General features: G+C 37.1%; 1 protein-coding gene across 2 annotated transcripts; it reads left to right on the top strand.

The window, feature by feature from the left end:
* The first annotated feature begins 5,125 nt into the window (after window positions 1-5,125).
* Window positions 5,126-18,278, top strand: GJA5 (gap junction protein alpha 5). 2 transcript variants are annotated; one of them, XM_014076600.2, is made up of 2 exons: window positions 5,126-5,317; window positions 16,018-18,278. In XM_014076600.2, the coding sequence occupies exon 2, from the start codon at window positions 16,043-16,045 to the stop codon at window positions 17,144-17,146; it is 1,104 nt and encodes a 367-aa protein (XP_013932075.1). In that variant the 5' UTR covers window positions 5,126-5,317; window positions 16,018-16,042; the 3' UTR covers window positions 17,147-18,278. The 2 variants fall into 2 exon arrangements, with proteins under 2 accessions (XP_013932075.1, XP_013932076.1); XM_014076601.2 differs by lacking the exon at window positions 5,126-5,317 and adding an exon at window positions 10,906-11,266.
* The last annotated feature ends 762 nt before the right edge of the window (window positions 18,279-19,040 follow it).

Here is a 19,040-nt window from a genome sequence, read left to right as displayed (position 1 = left end):
GATTGAGGACAAAAGAAGAAGGGTACGACAGAGAATGAGGTGACTGGATGGAGTCACTGAAGCAGTAGGCATAAGCTTAAATGGACTCCAGTAGATGGTAGAGGACAGGAAGGCCTGGAGGAATGTTGTGCATGGGGAGTGATCTGGCCCACTGAGCCAGACACAACTTTGCAACTAACAACAACAAAATTTTCCTGCCTCATTCATTACACAATTTGTAACCTGGACCCTTCAGATATGTAAACTATAATTCACATCATCTTTGCCAATATGGTTAATTTTAAGGAATGTTGTTGATTGGGCACATAGCTTACAAATCTGGTGCACCAACTTTGGGGAAGGTTTTTAACAAAGTAAGCACAAACTTCTCTACTGCAAAATATTTTTTTTAAGTTTAAAATTTCTTGCCAGAGATGTTTGAAAGTATAGATTTCTCTGTTATTAAGAAATTGTTTAGTCAATTATTTTACAGGGTCAATCAAAATGGACTCAAATGTTGATACACCAATGCATAGAGTATGAGGAATAAAAAGGGTGAATTAGAAATAATAAAGTAAATGAGGGCAGATACGATATTGTTGCCATTACAGAAACTTGGTGGGATGAAACCCAAAAATGGAACATACAGCTAGAAGAATTTAAATTATTTAAAAGAAATAGACCAAATAAAAGAGGAGGTGGAGTTGCACTATATATAAGAAATAACTACGTCTCTACAGAAATAGAGCACACCAATGATGAGAACTATCTTGAATGCATTTGGGTCAATATTAAAGGTTGGGGGGGGATGACATTGCCATACGTCTATACTACAGACCATCCAACCAAGCAGAGGAAGTAGATGAACTTTTTGCTAGTCAGCTAACTAAGGTATGTAGGAAGCACACCACAATAGTAATGGGAGATTTTAACTACCCTGACATCAACTGGGAAACAAACTCTGCATCAAGTGGAAGATCCAACAGATTCCTAACAAACCTAACAGACAACTTTGTTTCCCAAAAAGTATAGAAGGGAACAAAGGGATCAGCCATATTGGACTTAATTCTCACTAACAGAGAGGAAATGATAGAAAGTGTTGAAGCCACAGGAACCCTGGGGGCAAGTGACCATGCAATATTGGAATTCAACATTATGCAAATGCAAGTAGTAGAACAAAGTCAAACTAGAGTCTTGGACTTTAAGAGAGCCAATTTCAATAAACTTAGAGAGAGCTTGGGAAGAATTCCATGGATGAGAATCCTTAAGGGGAAAATAACTCAAGAAGCTTGGGAAATTTAGAAAAATGAGATTACAAAAGCCCAGTCTAGCACAATACCAATGAAGACGAAAAATAACAGCTCCCAAAAGAAACCAGCATGGCTGCATAAAGAACTCTCTGACAAACTGAAAGACAAAAAAGATAAGTATAAAAAGTGGAAAAAGGGGGACATAACTAAGACAGAATATCAGCAAATAGCCCGAGCCTATAAAGATGAAGTGAGGAAAGCTAAGGCTCACAATGAAGAAAGGCTTGCCATGAAGTAAAAAATAATAAAAAAAGCTTCTTCCAACATGTTAAAAACAAGAAAAAGGTTAAGGAAACAATTGTCCGTTGCCGGGAGAAAGTGACAAGAAGATGACAAGCAACAGGGAGAAAGCAGAACTATTTAACTCATGTTTTGCATCTGTCTTTACAGAAAGGGATAAAACAGTCCAACCTATCAAAAACAGCACCACAAAAATCAGATTAGGAACACAGTTGAAATAGGGAAGAAAATGGTAAGTGATTTGAAGTTGTCTAGGGTAGACGAGTTCAAATCACCAGGACAGGATGGATTACACCCCAGAGTTCTGAAGGAACTGGAAGATGAGATCTCAGAACCACTGAACTACATCTTTCAGAGATCCTGGAGTACCGGGGAACTGCCAGAGGACTGGAAAAGAGCTGATGTAAATATGAGCCATCTTCAAAAAAGGGGAAAAAAATAGATCCAGGAAACTACAGACCTATCAGCCTGATCTCAATACCAGGAAAGATTCTGGAAAAAATAATCAAGCAACGAATTAGCAAACACCTAGAAGTAAACAAAGTAATAGCCAAAAGCCAACATGGGTTTGTCAAAAATAGATCATGCCAGACTAATCTTATTGCATTTTTTGACAAAGTGACAAAATTAGTGGATCAGATGTAATTTACTTGGACTTCAGTAAGGCATTTGATAAGGTAGACCATAACCTACTACTAGATAAAGTAAAAGAATGTGGGTTAGACAGCATCACCACCAGTTGAATTAATAACTAGCTAACCAACCGCACTCAACGTGTAGTCCTCAATGGAACTGCATCTACAAGTATGCAATGGAGTACCTAAGGCTCTGTTTTAGGCCCAGGGCTCTTCAACATCTTCATCAATGATTTGGATGAGGGAATAAATGGGGAACTCATCAAGTTTGCAGATGACACAAAGCTGACAGGAACAGCCAACACTCCAGAAGACAGGCTTAAGATACAGAAGGATCTTGACAAACTTGAACATTGGGCACTATCTAATAAAATGAAATTCAATGGTGAAAAGAGTAAGGTTCTATATTTAGGCAAGAAAAACGAATTGCACAGGTACAATATAGGTGGTACCTTGCTCAATAGTAGTAACTGTGAGAGAGATCTTGGAGTCCTAGTGGACAACCATTTAAATATGAGCCAGCAATGTGCAGCAGCTGCCAAAACAGCCAACACAGTTCTAGTCTACATAAACAGAGGGATAGAATCAAGATCACATGAAGTGTTAATACCACTTTATAATGCCTTGTAAGGCCACACTTGGAATACTGCACTCAGTTTTGGTCGCCACGATGTAAAAAAGATGTGGAGACTCTAGAAAGAGTGCAGAGAAGAGCAACAAAGATGATTAGGTGACTGGAAACTAAAATATATGAAGAATGGTTGCAGGAATTGGGTATCCCTAGTTTAATGAAAGAAGGAGACATGATAGCAGCGTTCCAATATCTCAGGGGTTGCCACAAAGAAGAGGGAGTCAAACTATTCTCCAAGGCACCTGAGGGTAGAACAAGAAGCAATGGGTGGAAACTGATCAAGGAGAGAAGCAACTTAGAACTGAGGATAAATTTCCTGACAGTTAGAACAATTAATCAGTGGAACAGCTTGCCTCCAGAAGTTGTGAATGTCCCAACACTGGAAGTCTTTAAGAAGATGTTGGATAGCCACTTGTCTAAAACAGTATAGGGTTTCCTGCCTAGGCATGGGATTGGATTAGAAGACCTCCAAGGTCCCTTCCAACTCTGCTATTTTATTGTATTGTATTACATTAGTGTGATTGTGTGAACTCTTGATACTTATAAGGGAGAAAACATTTATTTTATATGACCCAAAGTTGTTAATACTTTGATATTTGGAGAGGGGGGGGTGAGTGTCTGAGGGAAAATAATAAATTAATTAAAATAAGGTTAAATAATGATAGAGAATGTTCTGCAAAAACTATGACTGTTGGGCAAAGAATGAAAACAATGATCTATAAATCTGGAGAAATGTGCACCAAAAGTTTCTGTGAACTGAAAAGAGAAATTCTCCAGTTTGATCAACCAAATCTTATTTGCAAGAATCTGATTGAAACTGACTAGTCAAGAAATTGACTCATTCATCCTCCATAAACAGATTATATGGGTTGCTCTCATACCCTCTGAATTATTACACAACTATTCTGATTGTAAGCAAACTGCATCCAGTTGCTGGGATGCGTAAGTGGAAGGCTACTATTCCTCTGACATCTGGTGGGCCAATTGAAAACAGCTTCAGTAAGCTTTTGGTTTGACCTATCCAAGCTGTTATCATTTGCATTTATTGGCTGTTTACTGTCTAAAATACTCTTTCCCATTCTATTCTCCATTAATGTCCAAGCGCACCATATTGTATCTATAAGAAGTGTAGTCTCATTCACTTCCAAAGTCTTGTAGCATTTGTCCACTATCAGTTTCCAACTGGTACGTGACATTGAGTTGAAACTCAAACCATCAGATTGCAAAGCTACAATTTAATCATAAATGAATACATTTTTCTTTCTTTTCTTTTTGACAGTTTAAAGTGAAAAGTGAGAGGTACTGTTGTTTGCTCTTTGTGCACACATAACCTTTTATTTTGCCCATTACTGTATCAGACTTTTCAGACAATACCAGAAACTTGCAAAAACCTAATTCCTGGAAATGGTAGCAGAGTAACTCAACACATCATAGGAAAAGACCTCTCTGTTCTAACACTTTCAACACTCCATTTCCAACTACAGATGATTAAATAGAAGAGATAATGCTCAGCCATCACACTATTTTACTTCAATTTATTTATTACAATGCAAACTCCTTGTCTTATGTGGGAAAATGCTGAATAAGTTTTAGATTTAAAAGGGGTGAACTTTTCTTTTAAGAAATAATGAGAAAAATGAACATCAAGAGTCAGATCCCTGGGACATTCTTCTCAACATTCTGTACTTACAGTTTAAAAAAAACTTATGAACATTCTTGTAAATAGTTATCGTAAATTTCAATGCAGCCTGTATAAACAAATTCCCAGTGGATTGTGCTCAGTGACGCAGAGCAAAAGACTAGTGTTTTCTCTGGGAAGACTTTATTTCATTTTTACCACACTTTTAGTTCAAAATTGAATTGCTTAACTGGGAAATCACTGTAGAGAGGTGAGCATTAGGGGGCCTGTAAACACTTAGCCTTAGAGGAAGTCATATCATGCCACTATATTGTCACTAATGTTTTACTTGAAGTGTTAAATTGCTGCATGGCTTAGATTCAGTTTTTTTTAAAAAAGTATAAACAAGGTTGGGCATGTGAGCCCTAAGAATTTGGTTTTGTTTTTTTAAATAAATAATCCATACATCACATTAGTCCAATTGACAAGTCTATCCCAGACCTCAGGGGAGGAACTAATAAACATTTAGTTACTTTGCTATTGTTTTCCGAAAACAATTTGACTTCCTTTGCGATAACCCTGAATTCCTTCATTAAAAATAGAGAGCCTGAGAGCCAGAGGAAGTGCTTGACTGGAGCCAAGTCACTGCTTACAATAAAGTTTTTTTGGGACCACATTTATATCCCGATTCATGGCGATGACTCTATAGGAGGCTGACAGCTGCTGGGGCATGTCATACATCACACAGAAGCTGGAAGACCCTCCACTGTGCTTCTTTTAGATTTTTTGGGATCCTTCAGCCAGCCGGCTGATCCCAGACAAGGCGGCTTGGAGCTCCAGCAACCACCTAAACTGTGTTTATCTCACATCAGACAAAAATCCATACTGGATATAAATAGAAAAGGTACAGTCCTGCAAACTCTAAAAGAGATCTGAAAGCTAATGGATTAGTAATTTTATTATTAGCATTTTTTTAAAAATGTTGGTGATCATGGTTTTCTCCTGTCTGGTCAAAATATATAAATTATGTATATAATATATAATATATTTTTAAATTTAATATATTTAAAATACATTAAAACTGTATTTATATATGTGTCCATGATTCCATTTCATTCTACAGTGTCATACATTTAATCCAAGAATTAGCAGATATTGTTGAATACAAATATGCATTTCTATCGTTTTGAAAGATGACATTGCTACATGATTCTTGGCAAATAATACATTATTGAAAATGTATGTTCTGCAAAATAATCTGATAAATTAGATGTCATTGCAGTCTTGCAGTTGGGGGTGGGGGAAGTCTTCCAGATGGGGTGCTCCTATCCCTACCAATCCAAAAACGTTTCCTCTGATATATTTTTTTGTAGATTTTTTAAAAATACATATAGAATTAATTATGGGAAACATAATTAATGACAATGCAAGTTCCCCTAAAAGTATGATAATAACTGGAGTGCCTGGGTGATGAATGCATTTTCTGGAAGGAATCCATGTCCTAGGGTAGCAAGTGGGATTTATACTCAAATAACTGTGCACAGACACTGCCTATACTAGACAAATATTCATGAGATTGGCATAATAAAAAGACTGAGGATTAGTGAGGAAGGGTAGCTCTAAATAATTAATTTCTGTTCAAAAGATATTATAAAAACAGTTGACAGCATATTTAGAAATATGTTTTCTTTTATTGAAGTATCTTGACATTTTATTATTTAAATCCTTAATTTTGGGTCATAACACAAAATAGATCATCTGGAATTGTTTCAGGATTTCTTGAACTATTACTTGGGAGTTTCTGTCTGTTTTTCTGTTCTGTGCAAAGAAACTGACTAATGAATGTAGAATGAAAATAGAATAAAGAATAAAGATAATGATCTGGATTTTAACACCCAGAAGTAATTTTAATATCAAGCAAGGCTTCTTTCATCTCCTTTAGAGTTCAAAACCTTAATTACCAAATATTTATAATACTATAAGAAAAGTAACACACATTATAGCCAGGGGTTTTAACAGGATATGTATGTGTGTATGTGCAATGTGCTTAGACCACAAATCTATTAACAAGTCAGAACACTAAATACTCAAGGGATAGAGATAGAGCTGTTAGGATTGATTAGGTTACATTTTCTGTAGAAATGTGACCTGCAGCACTTGTTTAACAAATTTGATAGTTGATTAGTGGGAACAACCATCACTTGATAGTGAAAAGCACAGAACAGAAATCAAAAGCTGATGAATATATTCCTAAATTGGTATAGTATTAAGAAATGATTTTTTTTCTAGTTTTGGATGCTACCCGAAGTCCATTGAAGCTGGGCAGCCAACAAATGTAAATAAATAAATATGTCAAATCAGTTCTATTTTGAATGTTGATTCAGTTTTGAAATCAAGATTCATAAGTTTGTGAAATTGCAAATTTCCCACTCTCCCCTTATAGTTCAAATGATTGAAAGAACAATGAAATTATGGTATGGGTTTTTTCCCACCAATCCATCAGTGGAGCAGTGAAATATAAGCAAGCAGCTGCTATACCGAGCAGAGATTGGACAAAAGATATCTAAAGTTCCTTCCATTGCATAATTCTTTGACCACTGATGTTCTTTGCCTATGTGGATGGAAACCGCATTGTCACAAAGACCCTCCCATAGAAAAGAAACTAAATAGCATTTGCTTTCTCACCTTCTGAGGGAGAGGCAAAGAAACAGGGGAACCCACAAATTGGCCATTGCCATTCTGGTTATCCCAAAGGTTCTTTTTCAACTGGATTTTGTTTTTCCTTGAAAACGTTTCACTCCTCATTCAACAAGTTTCTTCAGTTCTTGAATGAGAAGCAAAACATCTTCAGGGAAAAACAAAGTCGTCGTCCCCCAAAAAAGCACCTTTGGGACAGCGATGACCTGGATGACTGAGAATCTCCATAGACATTTGCCATACCTGTTGTTCTGACAGAACACCTGACCAGGTTCAGTTTGAAAGCTTGAAATATGGACGTAGTCTTGTTTAACCAACTTCATATTATGTCGCTGCAAAGGCAATTGAAAACGCTTGCATGAAAGACAAGCAACTTAGTGCTGCATTGCAAAATTGCCCTCATTCTCAGTTATATAGCAGTTCACATTTTGTCTCTTTTTCAGACTTTGGCACAATTGACCAATAAATAGGATACATTATCGAGGACCATTCCCATTAAAATAAGGAACATATTTTCTACCAACTTGTATTGAATCATACTGCATATTTATTGTAAATAATAAAAAATAGTTAAGATATCAGGAAAGGCAATCTAGGTATAGTGGATAGAATATCCCCACTTACAGGGTGTCCTTGGCCCATTCTTATCTCTCAGTCTGATAGAGTTGAACGGCTGTCACAAGGGACAAACAGCTGGGGACAACCATGTATATAGGCTTGGATTTGGGGGAAAGGTGTAACCAAATGAATACATTTGTAAGATTATTTTTTTAATTGATAAATTGTAGGCTCTTTTAGACAGTCTCTCAAGTGGTGAGAATGTAGCTTCTGGATATCAAAATCTTGCATGGACTGTCTTGAAGAGCAACATGATAATTTTTTGTAAGATTTAACAATATACAGATTGAGCAAAATCAATTGTCCTGCACTGGATCTGCACAGAAAAAGAACAACTACCCACCTCCCAAATTTTGCTGAGTTTCCTATCTTCCTAATTCAGCCAAAAACACAGTCTGAATACAAAGGCTTTGGCCTTTTTCTCACATTTCATTTCTAATTGGCTCAAGAAAAAGTGTGATGTGATCTATTTTCCTTAGGTCATTTTACCAATAATCTCTTATATCAAAGTTGTGTCTGGCAATAATGTCACTGAACAATGGAATCTATTAACTGGTTCTGTGAATTCCTTACCATCTCCTTCCTTTAAGACTTCCACATTAGCTCTAAATTTCAGCTTTGCACGAACTTGTGCCATTAAAGGGATATTCCTATTTTATATTTACATCAGGTTTAAAAGCCTATTTGTTAACTTTGTTTTTTTGTCAAAGCTTCAGAGGTGTTTTTTAATTAGAATATAATATATTTTTTTAAAAATCATTTTTAAAATCAATATTCATTCAATATATTAATTAATGTATATTAATCCTCCTCTCCTTTGTTTTCCTCTTTGCCCATTATTAGCATTATGCATTGCTTCCTGTGTTCACGTCTTACTATGCCTTGCTTTTCTGATTAACCTGTCCACTGTAGATCCCGAGTAAGCCACCTACACCTCTAAAACTGTTGGGCCTTGGCCTCAATGTTGTCTGCAAGAATCAGGTCCTGCATTTGGCATAATCTCTATTATCAGCTTCCAATTAGGCTCCTAAATGGGAAAAGTCTCCCTGACTACCAGTGCCATTTGCTGCTCTAACAGGAGCTGTGAATACAGGATCTCTCCAAAGTTATAGATCAGTAATGGCAAACCTTTTTTGGTTTGCGTGCCAAGTGGTGGGAACGCAGGGAGGTCGTGCGCAGGCGTGCCACACCCATAATGCAATGCATGACCCCAGTGCAAATGTGCACATGACCAGCACTCTCCCTCATTTTTTGCATGCTTTTTTTTCCCTCCCCAGGCTCCAGAGACTTCCCTGAAGCCTTCGGAGTGCAAAAAACCAGCCCTCTGGGCAAACCGGAAGTTCGGGAATGGTCTTTGGTTTGCTTGTAGGGCCGGTTTTAGCCCTCCGGGGCCTTCAGGGGCCTTCCGGAGGCTCCGGAGGATGAAAAAAGACCCCATGAGCAAACCAGAAATCACTTCCAGTCTGTCCGTAGGGCCATTTTTAGTTCTCCGGAGCCTTCAGGGACCTTCAGGAGGCTTCCCTGAAGTCTCTGGAGGATGAAAAAGACCCTACAAGGAAACCGGAAGTCACCTCCAGTTTGTCCATAGGACCATTTTTAGTCCTCTGGAGTCTTCAGGAACCTTCAGGAGACTTCCACCTGAAGGCTCCGGAGGGCTAAAACTGGCTCCTGAAGGCTCTGGGGGCTTTATAGGAGCCTCGGGAGGGTGAAAAATGGCCTAAAAAAAGCTGAAGTCAGCTGGCCAGCGTGTGCATGCGTGCTGGCCATCTGAAAGGGCAACGCCTCACGTGCCCTGACAAATGGCTCTGCGTGCCATAGGTTCGCCATCCCGGTTATAGACTTTGCTCCTTTAGGAAGACTGCAACTCTCTTCACCTTCAAAGTTGAAGCCAATGTTGAGCCAGAATGATCACTGAAATGCAATAATTTCATCTCAAGGGATTTAGTCTAAGCTTGTTTTAGGCTCAAGTCCCTTACAGCCTCAAAGAACCAAGATAGGGTTTGAATGATAACTCTAGTCTTAATTAATGTTACTTCAGTCAACTTGATGGATTATCTTCCCCAGCGGCTTCATGTAACATCAATATTACAATGTGTAGGTTCATTACATAACATAGGGGAGAGGAGCAAAAACTTTGGAACCCACTGAAGCAAACATTAAAATGATTAATCTTTCTCATGCATACGAACTGTGAATTTAGAAATAATATACTATTATTAAGCCACAATTCTCATATCAAATTGATTATATTGAATGACACCTTCCATTTAGATCATAACACAGATAACTTAATATAAGGATAACTGGGAATGTATCCATGTAATGCCCACGTATGAATCTTTACTCAAAAGAGTCATAAAATCCATTTCCTCTGGAACCCTCTAGAGTTGACACGGAACCATCTTTTCCTCCAAAAAGCAAGATTGGCAACTGACTGATAGTTGTCAGAAATAGGTGGAGTCAGAGGCGATCTCTTTAGAAAAGGCATACTATACCACCTCCACTTTAAAAGGCAGCCTGCACTAACCCTCCCTCAAAGAAGATTGGTCCACTCCCAAATCCAGTCAATTATGACTGCCCAGACATACAAACAAGCTTACAAAGACCATTTATCAAGTCCATCAGTAACATAGTTCATGCCCCAGAGAGTTCTTCTGCTTCTTCGGTGTTCACAAGGTCTGAAGAATCCCATGTGATCTTAAAGGACCTTGCTGAGGTTATCTGGTGAAATATGTACTTTTCACATTCACTCAAGTGCTGGTAACAAGCTCCTGAAAGCATTTGCAAACTTGAGTTGGTGAGGATAAAGCAAAAACATGCTATGTTGAATTTCAGGGGATTTGAAATATATTGAAATTATACAAATCTTGGTGCGATAAGAAACAGTGGTGCCTTATTCATTCTTGTTAAGCTGGTTGCTTTGCTAGCAAAGTCCACAAACTTCTGATTCTATTTTTTAACTGTCCAGCAATGCAGTATAATTTATGTCTACCTATCTCTGCCCCTAAGAAACACATCTTTGATAAACGAGGGACTTGCTGAATAAAGGATTGTCCTTTCATTGGTTGAGTTTTTAAGAAATAACTAGGGGCAACCTATTTCTGCCCCGCCCATTAAGACCAAACATTCTTTTTCTTTATGAGTGGTGAAAACTTTTTTTCATAAAGCTGCAACTGCAAAGGGATTCACACTGTTCCTCAGTTACAAAGAACACTTGACAAGTTGTACTTGCTCTCCTGACAACCAAAAAAAGCACAACTGAAAACCTTCAAAACAGCAGTATTTATGTAGGAACAACTGCAAAAGTAGATCATGAAGGAAGAAAGAAACCTATAAAATTATTTGATTTTGCCAAAAAGAGTGTCTAGGAAAGGGGTGAGCAAAACACATGATGGAGAAGTAAATACACACATAAAGAGAGAAGACAGTAAATGTCTAACAAGCTGCAGATGGAGAAAAAAAATGAATTTTGAACACAAACTCCCAAGGCTCCATGCTGGGTAAAAAGAACAGCTAATTACAAGAAGAAAGAAGTTAGGTAAGTAAAAATGTTCTTTGAAAATCATTACAAACAGAATTCTGGATTGCAATGAAGTGGTAAAAATTAGTCACTTCTATCTTGAGAATGAAAGCTGTGTTTCTAAAATGCAATTAAGAGGAGAGCTTTTTAGAGTATATGAATTTGACATTTTTATATTACACTCAGAATATTTTAAAGGACATTAGCAACCATGAATAATCTAGCGATATAACGGGTTCCCTTTCATTGTGTACATTTAAGATTATATCAGAATGACTGGAGGAACCCACTTTCTAAATTGGGATGCAACTTTGAGGCAATTCAAAAATGAGCAAGAGCAGTGCTGTAACCTAATATGTTTTAACTTCATTTTTTCATTTCTATGTTTCCTTTGTTAGTCAATGCTAATCCTCTTAATATTTTCAGAATTGTACTTTCAGAACATTGGGGGACACAACAAGCTGTGAAGTTTGAATATATTCTCTTATTGATATTTTGTAACCACAGTAATATACAATTGATCTACCCTTTGCAATTGTAGAATTTTATTGGGGGGGGATCTTCCTTTATTACAAGGAAGAGTTTTATAGAATTTTGTTTTTAGCTTCTTGCATAATCCTGAAACAGTGCAGTTCTTTACATTTTTGCTCAAGAGATTAGATAGGACTACAGCTTTCTGCCTCCTGATTTGAGGCTTACTTCTATTTAATAATGTAGAGGCTATACTCTTAAATAGTCTATTTCCATGCTGATTTTGTCCCCCACACATTTAATTTTAGAAATAGCAGTAAGGATAGCAATAAGCACATTCTCCTGTGATTTGGAAGCACAACAGTTTATTAACTGCAAGCTAGAGATAAGTGTTATCCTATAGAACTAATACAACAATTTCTTATTGTATTCTTATATCATCAGATTTATAGTAAAATGTACATAGAAAATGAAGATTTTCTATTAATACATGCACATCACTGGTTTGTGATATGGTTTAAAATATTATTTTCTCTTGGCATTTCTAGAGTACTAGAGTTTGCTTCATCAGAAGCAGAGGTTCCACTGAATTAATATTGCCTGCAATTCATTTCAAAAAGGAAACCAAAATAATCCAAATGACAAATACCAAATAAAATATTTCGAGTTGCTTCACGATGAGATTATTTTAAAAAAATATAAAAATACAAATTTGGAATTTCCAGGACATTTTTGTTTGTTTTAAATATCGCATTATCTAAATTAATCTAAGAAAGAAGAGGGAATTGAAGAAGGTGTGGCTTAATTTCATGAAATAGTGAGGATTCTCTAGCATCTTCTCTAGTATCAAGGCTTCTCTGACTACTAGACTGCGTTGAAGTCTTAATCAGTCAAAAGCTTATTAACAGATAAATATTCTGCTCAGCATCAAATACAGCTCCATATAATTGGAGAGCGGGGGGGGGGGGTTGGACAGGGCATTTTTCTGGGTGGGTTTTCTTTTCAATTTCCAAGATTAGCCCCAGCTTCAGAGACTACACCTGGTTAGCCAGTTGCTGCCAGCATATATGAATTCTTCTGAAAAGATTTTTAAATATAGCATTTACCGTAGCACTCATTGAAATATATACAGTATGAAACAATGATTGAAAAATGTGATAACCTCTTAGGTAATACAATAAGGAAGTATAAAAGACATAATTAATTAGACAAACTTATTTCTCACAGCTTTTATCTAAATTTTGGTGTGAGAAGTTCAGGATGATGAGATTCAAGTTCACTTGGGAATTATGCCAAGTACAAATATTGCATTCTTTTTTAATTCCTCTATTTTGCCCTTGAAATGCTAAAGCTAGAAGGATTCAGAAACATGACATAATGTGCTCTTATTTTCTTTCTCTATTTGACTTGAGGGCAGATTTCACACATCCATCTCCACTGTCCTTGTCTTCTTTGTCACATGGCACTAAAAGAAATAGAAACAATGAACAGTTTATACATCCTAAAGAAGAATAAATTGTGCTTCATTCCTTGGTAAAGTAGCAAATTCTTTTATATTAACATAACCAGTACATTTGCTGACCTCCTTAAGAAAGAAAAGTTGGGAAACAAAGTGTTTCTGCAGAATGTGTAAGTTGAAGATCATGTTGCTCTGACATTTAACAGCAAATTAAATAATAAAAATGTTAGGAAGTTTAATTAACCTAGCAAAGTTGCAATTGAATTTAAATATGGAATTATTGTTACATACAATGAAGATATACCTGGACAGGTATGTAATATACCAGGGGTGGGAAGAAAGTATACTTCGCATGGATTTCTTGATCTCTAGTTGTTTAATGGAGTGATCATAATTTTTATTTATAATGTAGTTGGTTATACATAATTAATGTTGCCACTGCTCCAGAACACATGCACAATTTCTACTCATAAGGCTTCCTCAAGCATCAACTGCACTACCCCTAACCCCTTCCCTAGCCCTTCCTCAATGCTTCCAATTCCCAATTTACTCCATAAATCAAAGCTTATCTGGTATAAATTTGGGACCATTGAATCTAGATGATGAATTAGAGTAAACTTCCAAAAATATTGTTCTCATCACTCTTTTGCAAATTCACATTTAAGAGTGGACAGAAAGAGACTGACATTTTTCTTCCTTAGTTCTTAGATGTATCCTCAATCCTTTACACAATAATGCAAGAAAAAAACTATTACAAATGTGGCTATATTTGACATTTGACAGTGTGTGCACCAACTGAAGCCCAGTATTTCCTGATCTCTGGAGATTGTTAAATGGTTTCTTCTGGACTAGAACCCACTTTATTTTATGCATGAGATATTATTCCCAGTTGGTCAGAGGAAAGAGAGAAAAATGAAGGATATGATATTATAGACCACAATGTTTATGGAAGTTGGTAATAAAATCAAGGAAGAATGTGAAAAAGTAAGAGATGAAGGGATCCTAAAAGGTAGAGTTAGGAATGCAGGTTATTATTAGAGATACAAAGAGAGTGGGGACTTTCTTACTGCTCTGGAAAAATCTAGTTTAAGTTGCAGTTACTGTTTATCTTAAGCTGTGAGTTGTTTCTTTAATTAACCAAACAGTATCACATGAAAGACAGAAGACATGCACTCTGTGACACTTTTCTGCAAAGCTTAAACATATAAGCACGTCACACAAGTATTTCTTCTGAGGCTAAAGATTACATTGTAATTTTGCTATTTGCTACCTTTTAATTATCCTCCCTCTTTAAAATGTATTCTTAAAAGAGCAAAAGTCCCTTTTGCTGGCTGCAAACTAGTAAAACTTGGAGAAATTGAGAGGCATCAGCTGTAACCTTTTTTTTTCAACTGCCTTAAAACTATGTCAGTATGTCCTAATCTCTCTAGGTTGATCAAAATTATTTGGCTGTCCTCGCATACCCAACACCTCCCAATTTAGTACCAGCCCTATGATTTTCACGCTTAGTCATATACTGGTTAACTTGACACTGAAGTCACTGATAACAAATGAGCAAAACTAGATCTAACACCCATCTGGGCAGCAGCCTTCTGTACACTCACACCCAAGGTCATTATCTCCACTTAGCATTATCCTTTGGTTAGAGTCTGAAGCTAGTCTCTCAAGTATTCAGCAGCATGCATTGGAACTTCAGTGTCGGGATTTATTTAAAGCTACAAATGCTTGAAATAAATCTGGAAACAGAACATCTGTCAAGCATTCTAATTCCAGTGCAGCTGAAAAATCAGTCAATTAAAAGCAATAAACTGTGTTTCTCTGGATGGAGTGTGTATAGTGCTATCAAGCAAATGATGTTCTATAGTTATTGTATTTTTTGTTTTGAAGAAGCAGTGATGGCAGAAGCAATGGAAAAGGGGGGCGGGGTAAGAGAAGACTGCAACATCTAACCCCTTAAATAAAACAGACAAACGGTATAATAAAGACTCCTTTGGAAACACTAACTCATGTTTTCCTATTCATCTTGTCACTTTTAACTAAGAAAGACAAATCTATTAATGAATCAGAGATGGGTAGCTCGAAAAGGTGTCATGACTGACAGTACTAAGAATCCCCTTGAGTCTTTCTTCACTAGAGTTTCATAGTGAAAGCCAGCCCTTCCTATAGTTGAGAGTTTCTCAACCTTTGCAAGATGAGAGGACTTTGACTCCCAGAATTCCCCAGCCACGTTGCCAAGGTTGAGAAACCTTGCTAAAGTGAGAGAAATAAGCCCACCACTGTTTTAACTTCCCATACTATCTAGGTATGTTGTGGCCACTAGAGAAGACAGTTGGGATGATGGTGTATATGGGATAGCTTAGAGCAGTGTTTATCAGAATGGCTGACTTGGGAATTCTTGGAGTTACAGTCTACACATCTTAACATTGCCAGGTTGAGAAACACTGTCTAAAGCTTGGGAATATGAACAAATAAGGTTAAAATCAAAGGTTATATTACCCCCTGAAGATATTTTGAACCTATTTTCTATGCTACACTGATTTAAGTTAAAAACATTGCAAACAAATAATGTGCTACCCTTATTGTCTTTATGATAATCTGCATTTTAAGGTGAAATTTTCATGCCTTTAATGTCTTTTAAAGCCACTTACAAAGGCTTTACTGCTTTGCACAATATGTCATTCAGATGTGAAGGACTTCAACTCTAATTATCAGTGGATGGCTAATGGCCATCTATAAGAGAATTAGAATCCTATATATCTGGAGATCATTAAGTTAGGGAAGACATTTCCATGCCCTACACATTGTTCACCATAACTCCTTTTTTCTCTTTTGCCCTCAGACGCCAGTCTCCCAATTGAATAAACATGGGTGATTGGAGCTTCCTAGGAGAATTCCTTGAAGAAGTCCATAAACATTCAACAGTAGTGGGAAAAGTCTGGTTGACTGTCCTTTTTATCTTCCGGATGCTTGTCCTGGGCACAGCTGCAGAATCTTCCTGGGGAGATGAACAGTCTGATTTCAAATGCGACACCCAGCAACCCGGTTGTGAGAATGTTTGCTATGACAAAGCTTTCCCAATATCCCACATCAGGTATTGGGTCCTTCAGATTATCTTTGTCTCCACACCATCCCTGCTATACATGGGTCACGCAATGCATACTGTCCGTATGGAGGAGAAGAGGAAACTTAAGGAGGCCAAGGAAGGAGCAAAGACAATCCAGAACAAGTGTGACTCTTTTTCCCAGCAGGATTACCCAGCACCAGAGAAGATAGAACTGTCCTGCTGGGATGAACCCAATGGGAGAATAATTCTTCAGGGCACTTTGCTGAATACCTACGTCTGCAGTATTTTAATCCGTACCACCATGGAGATTGCTTTCATTGTTGGGCAATATATGCTCTATGGAATCTTTCTGGAGACCCTCTATATCTGTCACCGGCAGCCCTGTCCTAATCCAGTCAACTGTTATATCTCTCGGCCAACAGAAAAGAACATCTTTATCGTTTTCATGCTTGTGGTAGCAGCCTTCTCTCTCTTCTTAAGCCTGGCTGAACTGTATCACTTAGGATGGAAGAAAGCTAAGCACACCTTATCTCAGAAAATCAGCCCTACACCAGCAATTGGCAAACTGGAGGGAGACACTCAAGTGAAGACAGATGAAAGCTGCACCCCTCCTCCAGATTTTAATCAGTGTTTAGCCAACCCTACTGGGAAATATCTCAGCCCCTTTAGTAACAAAATGGCCTCTGAGCAAAACACGGTCAACTTTGCAACAGAGAGGGTTCACAATCCAGATGATTCAGGTGGAGAAGCCCCCTTTATCCAACTAAACTACATGCAACATCCAGAAGCCAGTGTAAACTCTGCACTGAATCTGACACCAAATGGATACTTTCAGAACAAACGCAGACTCAGCAAAACTAGCCACACAAGCAGTAAGGCAAGGTCTGATGACTTGTCAGTGTGAGGTACTTCTAGTGGAGCTAAAAGAACGGAAGAAGCTGTTATGGCAAATGGCTGCAGTTAAATTTTCGAAGTCTAAACAGTGGATCAATTATCTTATTAATTCATGTTTAGCTGACATATTCCAAAATGTCTTTTTGCATGTCCTGAATCCATTACTTTTCCAAAATAAAAACTGTTTCATTTCAAAACAGCAAAGTAACTAGCAGTTACATGGTGTTATTATACTTCAAGTGATTATCTCATAACCCAGCACTGTTAAGACAGTATAATCTTCGCAACTTCTCCAAAAACCTTGGAAATTATAGTTTGGGAACAATGCTGAGTTGTGTCTGTTCCAAGCCCTTATACAGACACAGAATTACAATTCTCAAGAATCCTTGTTTGGACAAAGGAAAGGAGTAAATTATAATTCTGAAGAAAAACTCAGGGCATTTCCATAATCCTCTGTGGGATTGGCTCCAGGCGGAATGGATTCATGCTGTGATCTCTTTTTTGTGAATTGAGTTAGGTTATTTCTGACTCTTCTCAGGTGTATTTAAAACTTTTGAATTTTTTTTCTTTTTAGATCACAGAGGTTCTGCAGACTTTCTGGGCAGTCCGTTTTCTCACTTGTGATATTTTTTGTCTTAATCTTCCTCTCAGTTTCTGGACTCGTGTTAACTATTATTACCAAACTTCACAGAAGTTCAACCTTCACTGACCTTGACTCTTCTCTATCCATTATTCACAATATGTCTTCCCCTCATCAAATCCAGCCACCATGGTCCTTTTGCAAGCATGGATACAGTTATTGGGAAAAGTCAGAACAAATTTTACAAGAGATGGGAGCATTTAAATACAAAAATGGAACAGTGGCAGAAGTCCTTGAGCAACATCAGATGTTTTGCTTACTTTCTTTTTCTTTTGGTTGAACTTTCCTGCTTCAGCTTCCCACCATTGCTGTTTATTTTCAGATTGTTTTGCCAGCACATAAACCCATATTCTTTAAAAAAAAGGATAAAAGGACAAACAATTTCTGAGATTTCATCTTTGTGTGGAGGGAAGTGAGGGGATTCCATTATTCAACAGCTGATAGCAATTCAGGGGATGGAGCACTTGAATTACATTTGATATTCTCATTTTGATAAACTAGAGGATGAAAACCATTGAACCATTGAAAATGGTTCCTCCATTTTCTGAGTTTCAAAGACAACCGATGTGAAGACAATAGATCAGATTGAAAAGGCTTTGGGAGGGATTTAGGAGAGGATCGTGTGGGAACGTTACTGAGTGGAATTTTCAAACTAAATTTGTGGCGAGTATCCACATTGCTTAAAATAATTGGACCGTTTGGAACCATAGCACACCTTTTCTTTTTTTTTCTTCAAAACTATATAGAAAATCATGCTAGTACCAAGTAAAAAGCAATTAATTCTACTTGAATTTTTGATGTATTTGTCTATAATAAATCTCGAATACTGTATGGCTTTATAGTGTTAAAAACATGCACCACCTCAGGAGGATAGCAATTAAAAATACTTTTTACTTCAACAAAAATATTGATATAAAAAGTTTTCTACTGAAATTAATATTCCTGTATGAAACATGAATTAATACTTTGTGGAACACTAAGAATTTGTGGCTTTTTAAATATGATATTCTCTATTCATTTTTAAGTTACTGCTGCTGGGAACAGAGCCACTAGGCCAAAATGCATCAAGGAACAAAAAAGAAAACAAGATCACAGAGGCAGACAATCTTACCACATCCAAACATAATGTTTCTCTTTAACTATTTTTTTCAGTATGAGGGAATCATAGGAAGAGAACTGTTAATTATGCCATAACATCCACTGGAAAATGAAATTTTGAGAGAAATTCTTTACAGTTTCAGGTGTGGACTATTTTCTCTCAACT

The sequence above is a fragment of the Thamnophis sirtalis genome, unplaced genomic scaffold (assembly GCF_051295495.1).
Source record: "Thamnophis sirtalis isolate CommonGarterSnake01/CBP01778 unplaced genomic scaffold, rThaSir2_p1.2 scaffold_8, whole genome shotgun sequence".
In the NCBI taxonomy this organism is placed as follows: domain Eukaryota; kingdom Metazoa; phylum Chordata; class Lepidosauria; order Squamata; family Natricidae; genus Thamnophis; species Thamnophis sirtalis.
Note: the sequence above shows the minus strand (reverse complement) of the source record. Positions and strands in the feature narration are given on the sequence as shown.

Bases quoted from the DNA above. Each gene is read 5' to 3' on its own strand.
- GJA5 (XM_014076600.2), top strand. From the start codon at position 16,043: ATGGGTGATTGGAGCTTCCTAGGAGAATTCCTTGAAGAAGTCCATAAA.